This window comes from Lissotriton helveticus, chromosome 4_2, assembly GCF_964261635.1.
Source record: "Lissotriton helveticus chromosome 4_2, aLisHel1.1, whole genome shotgun sequence".
NCBI classification, from domain to species: domain Eukaryota; kingdom Metazoa; phylum Chordata; class Amphibia; order Caudata; family Salamandridae; genus Lissotriton; species Lissotriton helveticus.
The window spans coordinates 99,621,302-99,636,015 of record NC_136064.1 but is presented as its reverse complement, the minus strand read 5'-3'; the positions used below and the strand labels follow the sequence as shown (position 1 = coordinate 99,636,015).

At 45.2% G+C, this 14,714-nt stretch overlaps 1 protein-coding gene across 1 annotated transcript in view; it reads left to right on the top strand.

Annotated features, from left to right (window-relative positions):
- Positions 1 to 14,414, top strand: part of LOC144752226 (sestrin-3-like) — a 174,450-nt gene extending 160,036 nt beyond the window's left edge. Inside the window, exons 8-9 of the mRNA XM_078640205.1 lie at positions 11,918 to 12,062; positions 12,430 to 14,414. Of these exons, the coding sequence (XP_078496331.1) occupies positions 11,918 to 12,062; positions 12,430 to 12,516 (232 nt within the window). The 3' untranslated portion in view covers positions 12,517 to 14,414. The remainder of the gene's footprint in view (positions 1 to 11,917; positions 12,063 to 12,429) is intronic.
- Positions 14,415 to 14,714: the final 300 nt, after the last annotated feature.

The following is a 14,714-nucleotide window of genomic DNA, read 5'->3' as shown; positions in this document are numbered from 1 at the left end:
AGTCCATCCACCAGCAGGTCCAGGCACTCCTGGGCCAGGCTCACCAGCCAATCACGTGCCAGCAGACTCACTACACAAATATGCCAACTTCCAAAAGTGGCGCTTCTAGACTAGACACAACCATGCCGCATATACCATTACGCAGCATTCATTCTCACGAGTTCACACATATCAAACTCGACCCTGCACTCCCCACACATCAGGAACTACCATGGGCATACATATTCCCCATTCATTCCTATGGGAGGGCAGGACATTCACCACACATACACAGAGAGCACACGCACTTTACACTGTACCACAGTGAAAAAGTGCGCAGAGGCCTAAAATCACCAACCCAGGTTCCAGAAACAGGCTAGGAAAAAGCAAAAAGTCTCGGGGTGAACCTGCCCAAAGGACCGGGTCCAACACCCACCTACTTCAATACACCGTCCAAGGGCTCTGGACACTCAAGCAAAAGACACTGCATATAAACCACTTAGAATTGCTAGCAATATTTCTAGCAATGAAAGCTTTCCAAAAATACTTGAACAACAAGGCTGTGTTGATCCGGACGGACAACATAACAGCCATGTACTACATCCAGAAACAAGGAGGGACACAGCTGTCTCACCTAGCACAGAGCATATGGAGGTGGGCAATCCCAAGAAACCTCTTTCTCCTAGCAGAACACCTACCAGGGAAAGACCATCAAATTGCAGATCTGCTAAGCAGACACAGCCAAGAGATACATGAATGGGAGATTCACCCTCAAGTCCTCCAACCATTCTTCCAAAAGTGGGGACATCCAGAAATATATCTGTTCGCCACAAAAGAAAACTCAAAATGCCAGTCCTTTGCCGCCAGGTTCCCACACCCGTCGTCACAAGGCAATGTGATATGGATGAACTGGTCAGGCAGATTTGCGTACGCTTTTCCGCCAACCCGACTCATTCCATTAGTGGCACGCAAACTAAGGCAACAATCTCTCACAATGTTCCTGGTTGCTACCACATGGGCAAGACAACCATGGTACACAACACTCCTAGAACTCTCAGTAGTTCCTCATCAAAGACTGCGCCTATCGCCACAGCTACTAACTCAGAACCATGGCGAAATCAGGCACCCAGATCCCATTCAGATGGACCTAGCGATCTGGCTCCTGAGGTCTTAGAATTCGGATATCTTAACTTGCCTCCAGACTGCATGAACATTATCAAGGAAGCAAGGCGCCCAACTACTAGAGCCTGCTACGCAGCTAAATGGAAAAGATTTGTAATTTATTGCAATAACAACCAAATCAATCCATTAGATGCCTCTATCCAAAACATAATATGTTACTTACTACATCTTCAAAGATGCAATCTCGCATACTCTTCCATAAGGCTACACCTTGCTGCTATAGCAGCATATCTCCAGGGCAGACAACACGTGTCCCTGTTCATGATACCACCTATCAAAGCTTTTATGGAAGGTCTCAAAAGAATCATCCCTCCAAAACATCCACCTTCGCCAGTCTGGAACTTAAATGTTGTACTTACCAGACTTATGGGGCCACCTTTCGAACCACTCCATTCGTGTGAATTACAATTCTTAACATGGAAGGTGGCCATTCTAATTGTCATTGCCTCTCTCAGGAGAGTGAGTGAGCTACAGGCATTAACCATTCAAGAACCGTTCATGCAAATACACAACAATAAGGTAGTGCTTCGTACTAACCCTAAGTTTATGCCAAAAGTTATATCCACTTTCCATATCAGTCAGTCAATAGAATTGCCTGTTTGCTTCCAAAACCCGCAGTCAGTCGCTGAGAGAGCCCTACACACACTAGATGTAAAAAGGACTCTGCTATATTACGTTGACAGAACCAAATCATTCAGAAAAACAAAGCAACTATTTGTTGCTTTCGCTCCACAACATAAAGGAAATCCCATTTCAAAAGCAGGAATAGCCAGATGGATAGTTAAATGCATTCAAATATGCTATCAAAAAGCTAAACGCACCCTAACAATTCCCCCAAAAGCACACTCCACGCGTAAAATGGGGGCATCCATGTCATTCCTAGGAAACATTCCACTAGAAGACAAATGTAAGGCAGCTACATGGTCTACAATACACACTTTCACCAAACACTACTGTGTAGACGTGCAAGCAAAGCAGCAAGCTGCTGTAGGCCAGGCTGTCCGTAAAACTCTTTTTCAAACTGCTGCAGCTGGTACAGCTGACCACCACTAGAGGAGATATTGCTATACAGTCTATGCACAAGATATGAATTCAGCAGCCCACATGCCTCGAACGGAATATAATATGCTACTTATCAGTATGCATCTGTTCTTGGCATGTAGGGCTGCTGACATTCATATCGCCCACCCTCCTCCCGCCCACCCACAGCTGCAGTAATTTTCTACATACATTTACATGGCCATCTCTTACTTTTCTATACTCCATCTTTGCCACAATGGCGAAAAACAATCTGAGGATGGAGAAGATGCCCATGCGCACTGTAGTCCAAGGGAGGAGCCACCTATCTCGTGATACTTCGAAGACTCTTCCAGGACAACAATGTGCAATCACCCGGACCCAACACTAGGCGGCGATCTATGCATAAAATATAAATGTCAGCTACCCTACATGCCAAGAACAGATGCATACTGGTAAGTAGCATATTCCATATATATATATATATATATATATATATATATATATATATATATATATATATATATATATATATATATATATATATATATATATATATATATATATATATATATATATATATATATATATATATATATTATTACTTTAAGGGTTCTGCCTGTTACCTTCCTGATCGCCAATGGTGCATGTGTGTGCTAAAAATTCAATCCCTTAGTCGGTTTTCTCATATAAAACAAAACCACGGCACTCCAATGCCGTGTATAATCCACTTGGTTTATTTGCTCAAAATACGGAAGACACATCAACACATTTCTGTGTCTGAACACCTCAGTAATGACGCTGATCGCAATGCGTCAAAAGGGCATTTAAACACTTCTTTTGCTTTTTTTAGCATTTACATAAACAAAGGACTATCACATTCAAGTTAAACATCAGCTTCACCTTGTAGTATATAATTCCTTTCAATACATTTCTTCTTTGCCTTTTTCAATGTAATCAGAATTTCAGTACCAATAGACATTCTGACATTTGTCTTTATAGTTTTTTAAAAATACATTTCTTAAGCTCATTTTCATTTTTGGCGCTTCATCATTAAAACTTGTTATTGAACAATTGAACAATGAATTGTCCGCCCATGTGGGCATACTAATTACATATATTGCATTTCATGCCCTTATATTGGAGCTGCTTTCCACCTGAACTTGAGAACTACCCAGAGTTCTCTGCTTCTTTTATTGCATAATTTATGTCACTCTATGCCTGAAAGGGTTTTGTTACATATATGTGTGTATATATATCTATATGTGTGTATATATATCTATGTGTATATATATATATATATATATATATATATATATCCAAACATCACAGGAAGCCCCAAGTGAAGTCAGGCCTCAGACACGCAGCTTTGCTCAAGAATCTTTATTGGCGGCTTGCATGCTGGCAGCGGACAAGAAACAGCATCATAGTCCATATAACGCCAGACGCGTTTCAGGAGTGTTCATCCCTTCCTCAGTGGCGTGGACTCGAGAAGATCAGCAACGTTAATCACACACCCATCAGATCTTTAAACAACCCGCCTTAGTAGGCGTGGCCCTCCCACGGCCTTCTGGTCGTTGTAGTGTGGAATTGTCCTTTCCCCAGTGGGCATGCTGGTTATCACGAAAATAAAACCCCCAATTCAAAGCCCAAGTGGGTTGATGTCCGCACTTGCCAATTGCCAGTCCCGCTTTCCAGGCGCCAATATGAGCCCCAAGGCGGCACCACCCTGCAATGGCGACGTACTTGTGTGTCTTCCAGAAGTGACGGTAATAACTAGCACCATCACGGATCTGCTAGGAACGCAGCGGGCCCGACTTCGCGACCGAGCAGCAGCCGCTTACATCCAAACATCACAGGAAGCCCCAAGTGAAGTCAGGCCTCAGACACGCAGCTTTGCTCAAGAATCTTTATTGGCGGCTTGCATGCTGGCAGCGGACAAGAAACAGCATCATAGTCCATATAACGCCAGACGCGTTTCAGGAGTGTTCATCCCTTCCTCAGTGGCGTGGACTCGAGAAGATCAGCAACGTTAATCACACACCCATCAGATCTTTAAACAACCCGCCTTAGTGTCTTCCAGCTGCTGCTCGGTCGCGAAGTCGGGCCCGCTGCGTTCCTAGCAGATCCGTGATGGTGCTAGTTATTACCGTCACTTCTGGAAGACACACAAGTACGTCGCCATTGCAGGGTGGTGCCGCCTTGGGGCTCATATTGGCGCCTGGAAGACACACAAGTACGTCGCCATTGCAGGGTGGTGCCGCCTTGGGGCTCATATTGGCGCCTGGAAAGCGGGACTGGCAATTGGCAAGTGCGGACATCAACCCACTTGGGCTTTGAATTGGGGGTTTTATTTTCGTGATAACCAGCATGCCCACTGGGGAAAGGACAATTCCACACTACAACGACCAGAAGGCCGTGGGAGGGCCACGCCTACTAAGGCGGGTTGTTTAAAGATCTGATGGGTGTGTGATTAACGTTGCTGATCTTCTCGAGTCCACGCCACTGAGGAAGGGATGAACACTCCTGAAACGCGTCTGGCGTTATATGGACTATGATGCTGTTTCTTGTCCGCTGCCAGCATGCAAGCCGCCAATAAAGATTCTTGAGCAAAGCTGCGTGTCTGAGGCCTGACTTCACTTGGGGCTTCCTGTGATGTTTGGATGTAAGCGGCTGCTGCTCGGTCGCGAAGTCGGGCCCGCTGCGTTCCTAGCAGATCCGTGATGGTGCTAGTCATTACCGTCACTTCTGGAAGACACACAAGTACGTCGCCATTGCAGGGTGGTGCCGCCTTGGGGCTCATATTGGCGCCTGGAAAGCGGGACTGGCAATTGGCAAGTGCGGACATCAACCCACTTGGGCTTTGAATTGGGGGTTTTATTTTCGTGATAACCAGCATGCCCACTGGGGAAAGGACAATTCCACACTACAACGACCAGAAGGCCGTGGGAGGGCCACGCCTACTAAGGCGGGTTGTTTAAAGATCTGATGGGTGTGTGATTAACGTTGCTGATCTTCTCGAGTCCACGCCACTGAGGAAGGGATGAACACTCCTGAAACGCGTCTGGCGTTATATGGACTATGATGCTGTTTCTTGTCCGCTGCCAGCATGCAAGCCGCCAATAAAGATTCTTGAGCAAAGCTGCGTGTCTGAGGCCTGACTTCACTTGGGGCTTCCTGTGATGTTTGGATGTAAGCGGCTGCTGCTCGGTCGCGAAGTCGGGCCCGCTGCGTTCCTAGCAGATCCGTGATGGTGCTAGTCATTACCGTCACTTCTGGAAGACACACAAGTACGTCGCCATTGCAGGGTGGTGCCGCCTTGGGGCTCATATTGGCGCCTGGAAAGCGGGACTGGCAATTGGCAGTGCGGACATCAACCCACTTGGGCTTTGAATTGGGGGTTTTATTTTCGTGATAACCAGCATGCCCACTGGGGAAAGGACAATTCCACACTACAACGACCAGAAGGCCGTGGGAGGGCCACGCCTACTAAGGCGGGTTGTTTAAAGATCTGATGGGTGTGTGATTAACGTTGCTGATCTTCTCGAGTCCACGCCACTGAGGAAGGGATGAACACTCCTGAAACGCGTCTGGCGTTATATGGACTATGATGCTGTTTCTTGTCCGCTGCCAGCATGCAAGCCGCCAATAAAGATTCTTGAGCAAAGCTGCGTGTCTGAGGCCTGACTTCACTTGGGGCTTCCTGTGATGTTTGGATGTAAGCGGCTGCTGCTCGGTCGCGAAGTCGGGCCCGCTGCGTTCCTAGCAGATCCGTGATGGTGCTAGTCATTACCGTCACTTCTGGAAGACACACAAGTACGTCGCCATTGCAGGGTGGTGCCGCCTTGGGGCTCATATTGGCGCCTGGAAAGCGGGACTGGCAATTGGCAAGTGCGGACATCAACCCACTTGGGCTTTGAATTGGGGGTTTTATTTTCGTGATAACCAGCATGCCCACTGGGGAAAGGACAATTCCACACTACAACGACCAGAAGGCCGTGGGAGGGCCACGCCTACTAAGGCGGGTTGTTTAAAGATCTGATGGGTGTGTGATTAACGTTGCTGATCTTCTCGAGTCCACGCCACTGAGGAAGGGATGAACACTCCTGAAACGCGTCTGGCGTTATATGGACTATGATGCTGTTTCTTGTCCGCTGCCAGCATGCAAGCCGCCAATAAAGATTCTTGAGCAAAGCTGCGTGTCTGAGGCCTGACTTCACTTGGGGCTTCCTGTGATGTTTGGATATATATATATATATATATATATATTAATCACCAAAGCAATCCCGTTACCGAGGGCACACTTTGTACAGCTGGTGCGAGTTTCAGGGACGGGCTTTCCCTGTATTTTCATTTACCACCAAAAGAATTATACTCGCACTCCACCAGGGTATCGATTATAGCAGGTTTTATTTTCTCAATGTGCCATTACAGCACACAGCCTTTAACCTACGCGTTTCGATCTCACGATCTTGTTCACGGTTACAAACATTTGTCCTTCTTTAGTTTCAGTCTTATATACCAGTTTGTCATAGCAGCACTATTATGGTGCATTATGGTTCTGGTAGTTACTATTCAGTTAATACATAGTTACTTGTGTAGCAAAAGTTGTGTGGTATTATATATTAGTTTCTGACAATGATATGCACAGATGTGTATGTCTTAACTTTTTCGCAATTATAACACTTATAATTATTAAAGCATCACAGCGCAATTCGTGCGTAATCTCTCAGTGAGTTACATTACCACATGCATCAATATTATAATGCATCATATATATCTCTTTGTCTACACATTGACTGTTAGACCGTTGATTGCGCATTTAGAATTGTATAGGGACTTAGTGCCCAATTTCTAAGACATTTACACACTTGTACCATATTAGTCATTATTTTACTTTACATTGAACAAATAATTTCTAGTTGCTCAGAGGTGCACATAAAGTTCTTCGTCCCCATTTAATCCATAAGGGCTTTTTGTTTTAAATCGAATGATTAGTCTCGATTCAAGTCGACGTAAGGTAATCAGTCTGTTTCCACCTCTCTCTTTTATCGGCACTGTTGCTAATCCGCTATATGTAATGTTTTTCCATGTCTTTTTTTCATTGTCATGGGTCAGCATGTGTTTAGCCATTGCATAGCTCTGATCACGATTTTCAATAGCTCGAATATGTTCCAATATTCTTTTATGCAGAGGACAGATGGTGCTTCCGATGTATCTTTAGCCACAAAAGCATTGTAACAAATATACCACATGTGTTGTTTTGCAGGTAATTGTACTTTCCACAGTAAAGATTTTCCCTTTAGGATCCTTTAATTTAGATAGATTGCGTCCCACTTGGCAAGCCTTACATTGGCTGCATTTGGTATAGCCATTTCGTCTACCATCTAGCCAGTTATTTGATTTTTTCTTTTTTTCTTCAAAATGGCTATTAACCAGTTTATCCGACAATGATGATGCCTTTCTAAATGTCATTTGTGGGTATTGACCAAGTTCTTTACCTATGTCCGGGTCTTTTTGCAGAACATACCAACATTTTTGTAGTGTCTTTCGTATTTTGTGGCTCTCCTTAGTGTACGTAAGTATCATTCTGATTGGTTCCCTTGTAGTTGGTTCTTTTTCTGATTCTCTTTGTGGGATCAATGTTTCATTTTGACTTTTTTCTCTTGCTCTCTTTTCACCTTGTTCGATATCCCGTTGTTTATATCCTCTTTTGCTGAATCTGGCTGCCGTTTCTTTGAATTTTTTATCCATTTCTCCTTCATTCGAACAATTTCTCGTCATCCTGATGAATTCACCATAAGGTATATTCCTTTTCAGTGCTTCAGGGTGAAAACTCTGTCCATGCAGGATGCTGTTCGTGGCAGTAATTTTCCTGTGGACTGTTGTTTCCAGTTGGCCATTATTTACATAGACTTTCGTGTCCAGGAATGCTCTTCCGCCCGACCTGGACTTCATAAACCTGGCAAAGGTTACCAGGCGTGCATTGGAGGAGCGGAGATTTTGCCCAGGCTTATACCAGGTGAATTTGCCCTGCATAGCTATTGGGCCTAGAGCACGAACTGCTTTAAACACAGTACAGAGGGATTTGAACAGTATTCTCTCCTTAACGGGCAGCCAATGAAGATCCTTCAGTGCTGCCCTTGATGAAGACCTGCGCTGCCTATTCAAGGTTAATTTGGCTGCTAGAGACTGGATCCTCTGCAGTTTCAGTAGCACTGATTGCGGTGCTCCTAAAAATAACGGATTGCAGTAGTCCAGTCTACTTAAAATAATACTCCTCACTACTAAAGGGCTAGTTGCACTAGGTAAAATTGGGAGAATCTGTTGCAAGGTTCTCAACAAGAAAAAGCACCATTACACAAGCTCACACTCATTCTACTGTAACAAAGGGGAAAAGGCCCATATAAAGTCACTCGTACCCTACTGCCTCACTGAAATACTCTTGTCTTCGATCAGTATCGGGATGTGGCAGGGCACTTGCTGCCAAACAGGTCCGACTGCTGTAGGGCGTTTGTGTGCACACGGTCACACATACAATATGGCAAAGATCATATTTGCAAAATGTATATTTGCCTTGTAAAGGAACATGACAACAGATTGACTTCAAATATAATATGCCAAATCGCCTCAGAGTCCAAGATCACTGCTTCAGCATTTTACACTTACTGTCAGAAGGCAATGAGAAAAAGTAGACTTGCGGTACAGACACGCTTACAGCTAAAGAAGGAAAGTAAACCATACAGCTATTACTATGTCATACACAGTCACATGCAGTGAAAAATAATCTGAAGGCTTGGCCTCACAAAGGGGGTTTAATAGCCTACTCTGGAAGGGCCTGCTTTCACCAGATACACCCATCTCCAAGAGGAGAGAAAGAGAAAAAAAGTTAAAACAAGTAGGACTTTCTGGCTCCAAACACTAGATGGCAAAATATGCACTGCATGTGAATCTAGAAAAGCTCAGGCTGCAAAACCATCTTTCCATGTAAGTAACTTGTTTCTACTATAATACCTGTTAGCAAAATAAACATTATTTTCAAACCAGTCTCACAAGTAGGGAAAATACTGCTACAAAATCCGTACACAGCATGTCAACCCAGAGAAAATTTGTGTATCAAAACAAAATGGTTTTCTACCAGTAGAAATAGTTTTGCAGATTGAAGAATTTTCTGGATTCACATGCGACCCTACCACCTCCCCAAGAAATGAGTTGAATTGGAAGCACATGGTTTGGGTGTGAGGAAATAGGTAGCATGAGGTATTGCAGAAGGGCAAAAAAGAATCTGAAGATGGGGACCACTTGCAGAGGTCTCCTGGTTTCCTTCTGACATCACAGGAGGATGGACTTCGCACCAAATAGTTGACAGACCATACTGTCTTATAGGTCACATGTGCAATTGATTGTCTAGACCAGTGTTTCCCAAACTGTGGTCCGCGGACCCCCCCGGGGTCCGTGAGACATTCCCAGGGGTCCGCAGGACTAGAGTGGAACAGAGAGCAGAAGGGCACAAAAAACGAGGGGAAAACGAAGTGGAACAGAGGGCAGAAAGGCACAAAAAACAAGTGGAACAGAGGGCAGAAGGGCACAAAAAACGAGGGGAAAGCGAAGTGGAACAGAGGGCAGAAAGGCACAAAACACGAGTGGAACAGAGGGCAGAAAGGCACAAAAAAAACGAGTGGAACAGAGGGCAGAAGCACAAAAATCGAGGGAAAAACGAAGTGGAACAGAGGGCAGAAAGGTACCTAAAACGAGTGGAACAGAGGGCAGAAGGGCACAAAAAACGAGTGGAACAGAGGGCAGAAGGGCACAAAAAAACGAGTGGAACAGAGGGCAGAAGGGCACAAAAAACGAGGGGAAAGCGAGTGGAACAGGGCAGAAAGGCACAAAAAACGAGTGGAACAGAGGGCAGAAGGGCACAAAAAAATGAGGGAAAAACGAGTGGAACAGAGGGCAGAAAGGCACAAAAAACGAGTGGAACAGAGGGCAGAAAGGGACAAAAAAGGGAAAAACGAGTGGAGCAGAGCGCAGAAAGGCACAGAAAACGAGGGAAAAACAAGTGGAACAGAGGGCAGAAAGGCACAAAAAACGAGTTAAATACAAGTGGCACAGAGGGCAGAAGGGCACAAAAAAACGAGTGGAACAGAGGGCAGAAGGGCACAAACGAGGGGAAAGCGAGTGGAACAGGGCAGAAAGGCACAAAAAACGAGTGGAACAGACAGCAGAAAGGCACAAAAAACGAGAGAAAAACAAGTGGAGCAGAGGGCAGAAAGGCACGAAAAACGAGTGGAACAGAGGGCAGAAAGGCACAAAAAACGAGGTAAATACAAGTGGCACAGAGGGCAGAAAGGCACAAAAGACGGGGGGAAAACGAGTGGAACAGAGGGCAGAAGGGCACAAAAAAGGCACAAAAAACGAGTGGAACAGAGGGCAGAAAGGCACAAAAAAAATAGGGAAAAACGAGTGGAACAGAGGGCAGAAAGGCACAAAAAATAAGGGAAAAACGAGTGGAACAGAGGGCAGAAAGGCACAAAAAACGAGGGAAATACAAGTGGCACAGAGGGCAGAAAGGCACAAAAGACGACGGAAAAACGAGTGGAACAGAGGGCAGAAAGGCACAAAAAAGACACAAAAAACAAGTGGAACAGAGGGCAGAAAGGCACAAAAAACAAGGGAAAAACGAGTGGAACAGAGAGCAGAAAGGCACAAAAACCGAGTGGAACAGAGGGCAGAAAGGCACAAAAAACTAGGGGAAAACGAGTGGAACAGAAGGCAAAAGGGGCACAAAAACGAGGGAAAAACAAGTGGCACAGAGGGCAGACGGGCATAAAAACCGAATGGCACAGAGGCAGAATACAGAAATATAGGGGCAGCTGAGAACAGAAGGCAGAGAGGCACGGAGGCAGCGAGGGGAACAGAAGGGAAAACTGGGCAGAGACACGGGGCAGCAAGGGGTACAGAAGAAAAGACCGGGCAGAGAGAGCAAAGGGACAGCGAGGGGAACAGAGGGAAGAAAAAGGGGCACGGACCACGTACAGGCAGCGGGGGGAAACAGACAACAGCAGTCAAAGACACAACAATGAAAATACAGGCAATACAATATAAGCAATAAAACGTTGAAAGGCACATGTGTATGGGTTACCGTTACTTGGCCGGCAGGTAAAAATAGATGCAGCCAGGATCAGCAGTAGTATTTACGTGCTGCTGTCTGATTGCTCACTTTCCTAAAGCCCTTGGGTACCACTAAATAATACACTGCTGTATGCATACATGTCCATGTCAATAGACCCAATTCAGGCTGTCTCCCTCTTGAAATTGCCTCTGCTTCAAAAGGTGTTTTTAAAAAGAAATTTAAATTGTACAAATTCCATGGCGGTCCCCGGCTTCCAGTATTGATTCAGTGGGGGTCTTCAGGAGTCAAACGTTTGGGAACCACTGGTCTAGACCACATGTAGCATTAAAGCTGTGCTCGTCATCGTTTTTAAGTGCTCCCAAGCTTGACATAGGGACAGAAGCAGAAAACAGTACAGTGATGTTGCCAGTATAAGACAGTCTGGCAACTTGGGAAGCCTAGATTACAACTCCTGGGGTCTGTTCCACTCTGTTTTATATTAAAGTGGCTTACTATTGTTTCCAGGTCTTACAATAAATCCGCCAGACCATATCTTTCTGGGTCCGCTTATCAAAAGCTTTGGTAGACTTTTTTTTTTTTAATCTTCCTTTTCTCCTCCCTCCGCAGGTACGACGACTACGATTACGCAGAAGTGAATCACCTGCTGGAGAGAACACTGAAAGTTTACATCAAAACTGTGACCTGCTATCCAGAAAAGACCAACCCGGAAATGTTTCAGCAGTTCTGGAAACAGTTCAAGCATTCTGAAAAGGTGAGCAGTCACAGGGAGGTGGGCACTGATGGCTGCAGGAGATGAGAAAACAATGGGTGCTGCCCTTCATTCTTGGCCTGCATTGAAAACCGGTCATAATATGTCATGACTCACCATGAAGAGTAGGCAGAGCAACTACCTCAGCCAGTACACTTCCAAAATGAAATCAGTTTTGGTCTTTGTTTGAGTTTGATTTTAATATAATAACTAGTGCCTTCTGAGGGCAGTATGTGATGGAATGTTAGTGTTTGGGATGTGTGAGTGCGTGACTCAGTTGGATGAAGGGCTGAGCAGCAGTGGGCACAGGCACAGTTTCTCTCAGGTCTTGGTGTGTTAAGAGTGTAACCAGTGTGCGTATCTTTCACAGGTGCATGTGAACCTGCTCATCCTGGAAGCCCGAACGCAGGTGGAGCTGCTCTACGCCCTGCGCGCCATCACTCAGTACATGATCTGAAGAGGCTGCTTGCTCCAGAGCCTGGCAGCCCACCTCTGCACACACAGACTTCTTACTAGATTTCACAGGAATTTTGACTTAAGAATATTTTTTTCCTTTTTTTTTTTTTTTATTTGTACTTTTATTTTTGGGCCAATGCTTATTTGGCCTCATATGTGCAATTACTGAACTGTGGTGCGAAAAGATGACATGATTATAAGCGTCCATCACTCCAGAGGACAGCCAAAGACTGACATGACGTCCTTGTAATATGAAATGTGGCAGCTTGGTACAGAAAGTGAGTTTTCTTCTGAACTGATGGAGACACCTGAAGGAAGCCCGACCTGGAAACGTGAATCTTCTGCGAGCGAACACCAGTATCACCTTCTTGTCTGCTGCGCAATCCACTGATCCAGATAACTGAGTGTGGTGCTCTCCCGCTAACCACCAGATATATTTCATAAAAACTCATGCTTCTGAAGCAGTTCTGGTACTGGTACCTTGGACAGCTTAGCATATCTCCTTATCGACTGGCCATAGTCCTGCAAAGCTCCAAGCGTCTCCTAGGCCACGCGAACGCTCTCAGGCCTGCACTGCTTATCTAAACCTGAGGGGTGAGCTGGTCTCTGGAGATGGCAAAGGTATCAATGGCTTTTTAGACTGACTATTCACATGGTGACCCTATGTGTGCCGTAGCATTTCAGGGTGGCAGGGAGGGCTTCGGAGGCAGACGAAGAAGAATGTTGACTTTGAAGTGAGGCATTGCTGAGGAGTGGTGTCCGAGGTGCAGTCTGGAGGGATTTGTCTGTACATGTGTGTGCACTGTCAAGTATGAGCACAAGACTCCAACCTTCTTACTGCTAATGAATGCACAAATGTCAGCCGTGCAACTCCTGTTGAGGAAGATGCAACTGTGTTATATCTCCATTTCTTTACTGTTACTCGGTGTAGGTACTTTGTTCCTGCAGTAGTAGTGCTTGTGCCCAAAGTGCTCCCATCTATGCATCCCTCTTTGTTCTCTCTTTCTGTGGCAATTAATAGTGGGGGTGCAGGGCTTCTGCATGTAGCCTGCAACATCGGGCAGACGTGTATCCCGGCTTCCTCTGACTCTCCGCCACTTTACAATTGTGATGTGCTACAGAGTTACTGTGGCCTGCTGGCCAAGTGTCACACTCGGCTTGAAAGTATGAATGTAGTGACAAGCAGTTGGAGAGACACCTTAAGGGAGAGAACATGGCGGGTTGGGCGAAGTACATCATTTCATGAGTGCCTCCGATGAGGCAATTCAGCATACCCATGCACTTAAGACTGTCTTGAAACAACATTTCCTCCAGAATGACAGAGGAAGCTAAATTATGGACTCTACTCTGGCCCCGTAGTAGCCCTTGCGTCACTGTTGACTTTCCTATTATAGTATTGACTGTTCTCTTTGCCAAACACTCCTTTCTCTGATCCCTGGGTGCATGTTTTTCGCAGAAAACTGACTGAAACCTGCGTTCCCATGTTGCTCCTCCTAAAAGCTCCCATTAGGGGAGGCGGGACTCGTGCAACCTGGGTCCCAACTTGTGAATGTAGTGAAGAAGACCCTTTTGTTTGAAGAAAGTATCTGATTGCACTGAGAGGGCTGCTCCACATTGAGGGGTGGCTAAGGTACTAGAACTTTGTAAAGCAGAACAAATGGAAACTTCGTGCCTGGTGTCAGTGGTCTTATATTGAAAGTGGGGAAGGGGAAAGAATAAAATAATCTGTGAAGTGGGTACGAGCTGTATAGCCTCCACCTTCCCGTTTACTGTTTACCACGTAAATGTAAAAGAAAAAAAACAAGAAAAACACAAAAAAGTGAGCCAAAAGACTATCGTTTTGGAACTTACTGGAAAAAAGACTATTTTTGCTATAAATATAACTATGTTTGACACGGTGCTTGGTGTGCTGTGGATTTTGTTTTTCTAGAAGCCTGTCGGCAATGAAATAATTTGTCGAATTACAACTGAGAATGTGTGTACTGTGCCAATGCAATTCATTATTTCCCAGTTTATCTACCTCTCAAACCAGAGGGGGGTATTGAGGTGCAAGATGAGTTTGACTGCTTGACTATTTTGTTGGTGACTTGAAAAGTTATATCCCATACCTAAAAGTTGCAAATTGTATTTGTCTGGTAATCTGGAAAATTGCTTACCATACGGTGTATAGTTTTTACGTGTTTACAGGAGTGTTCACAT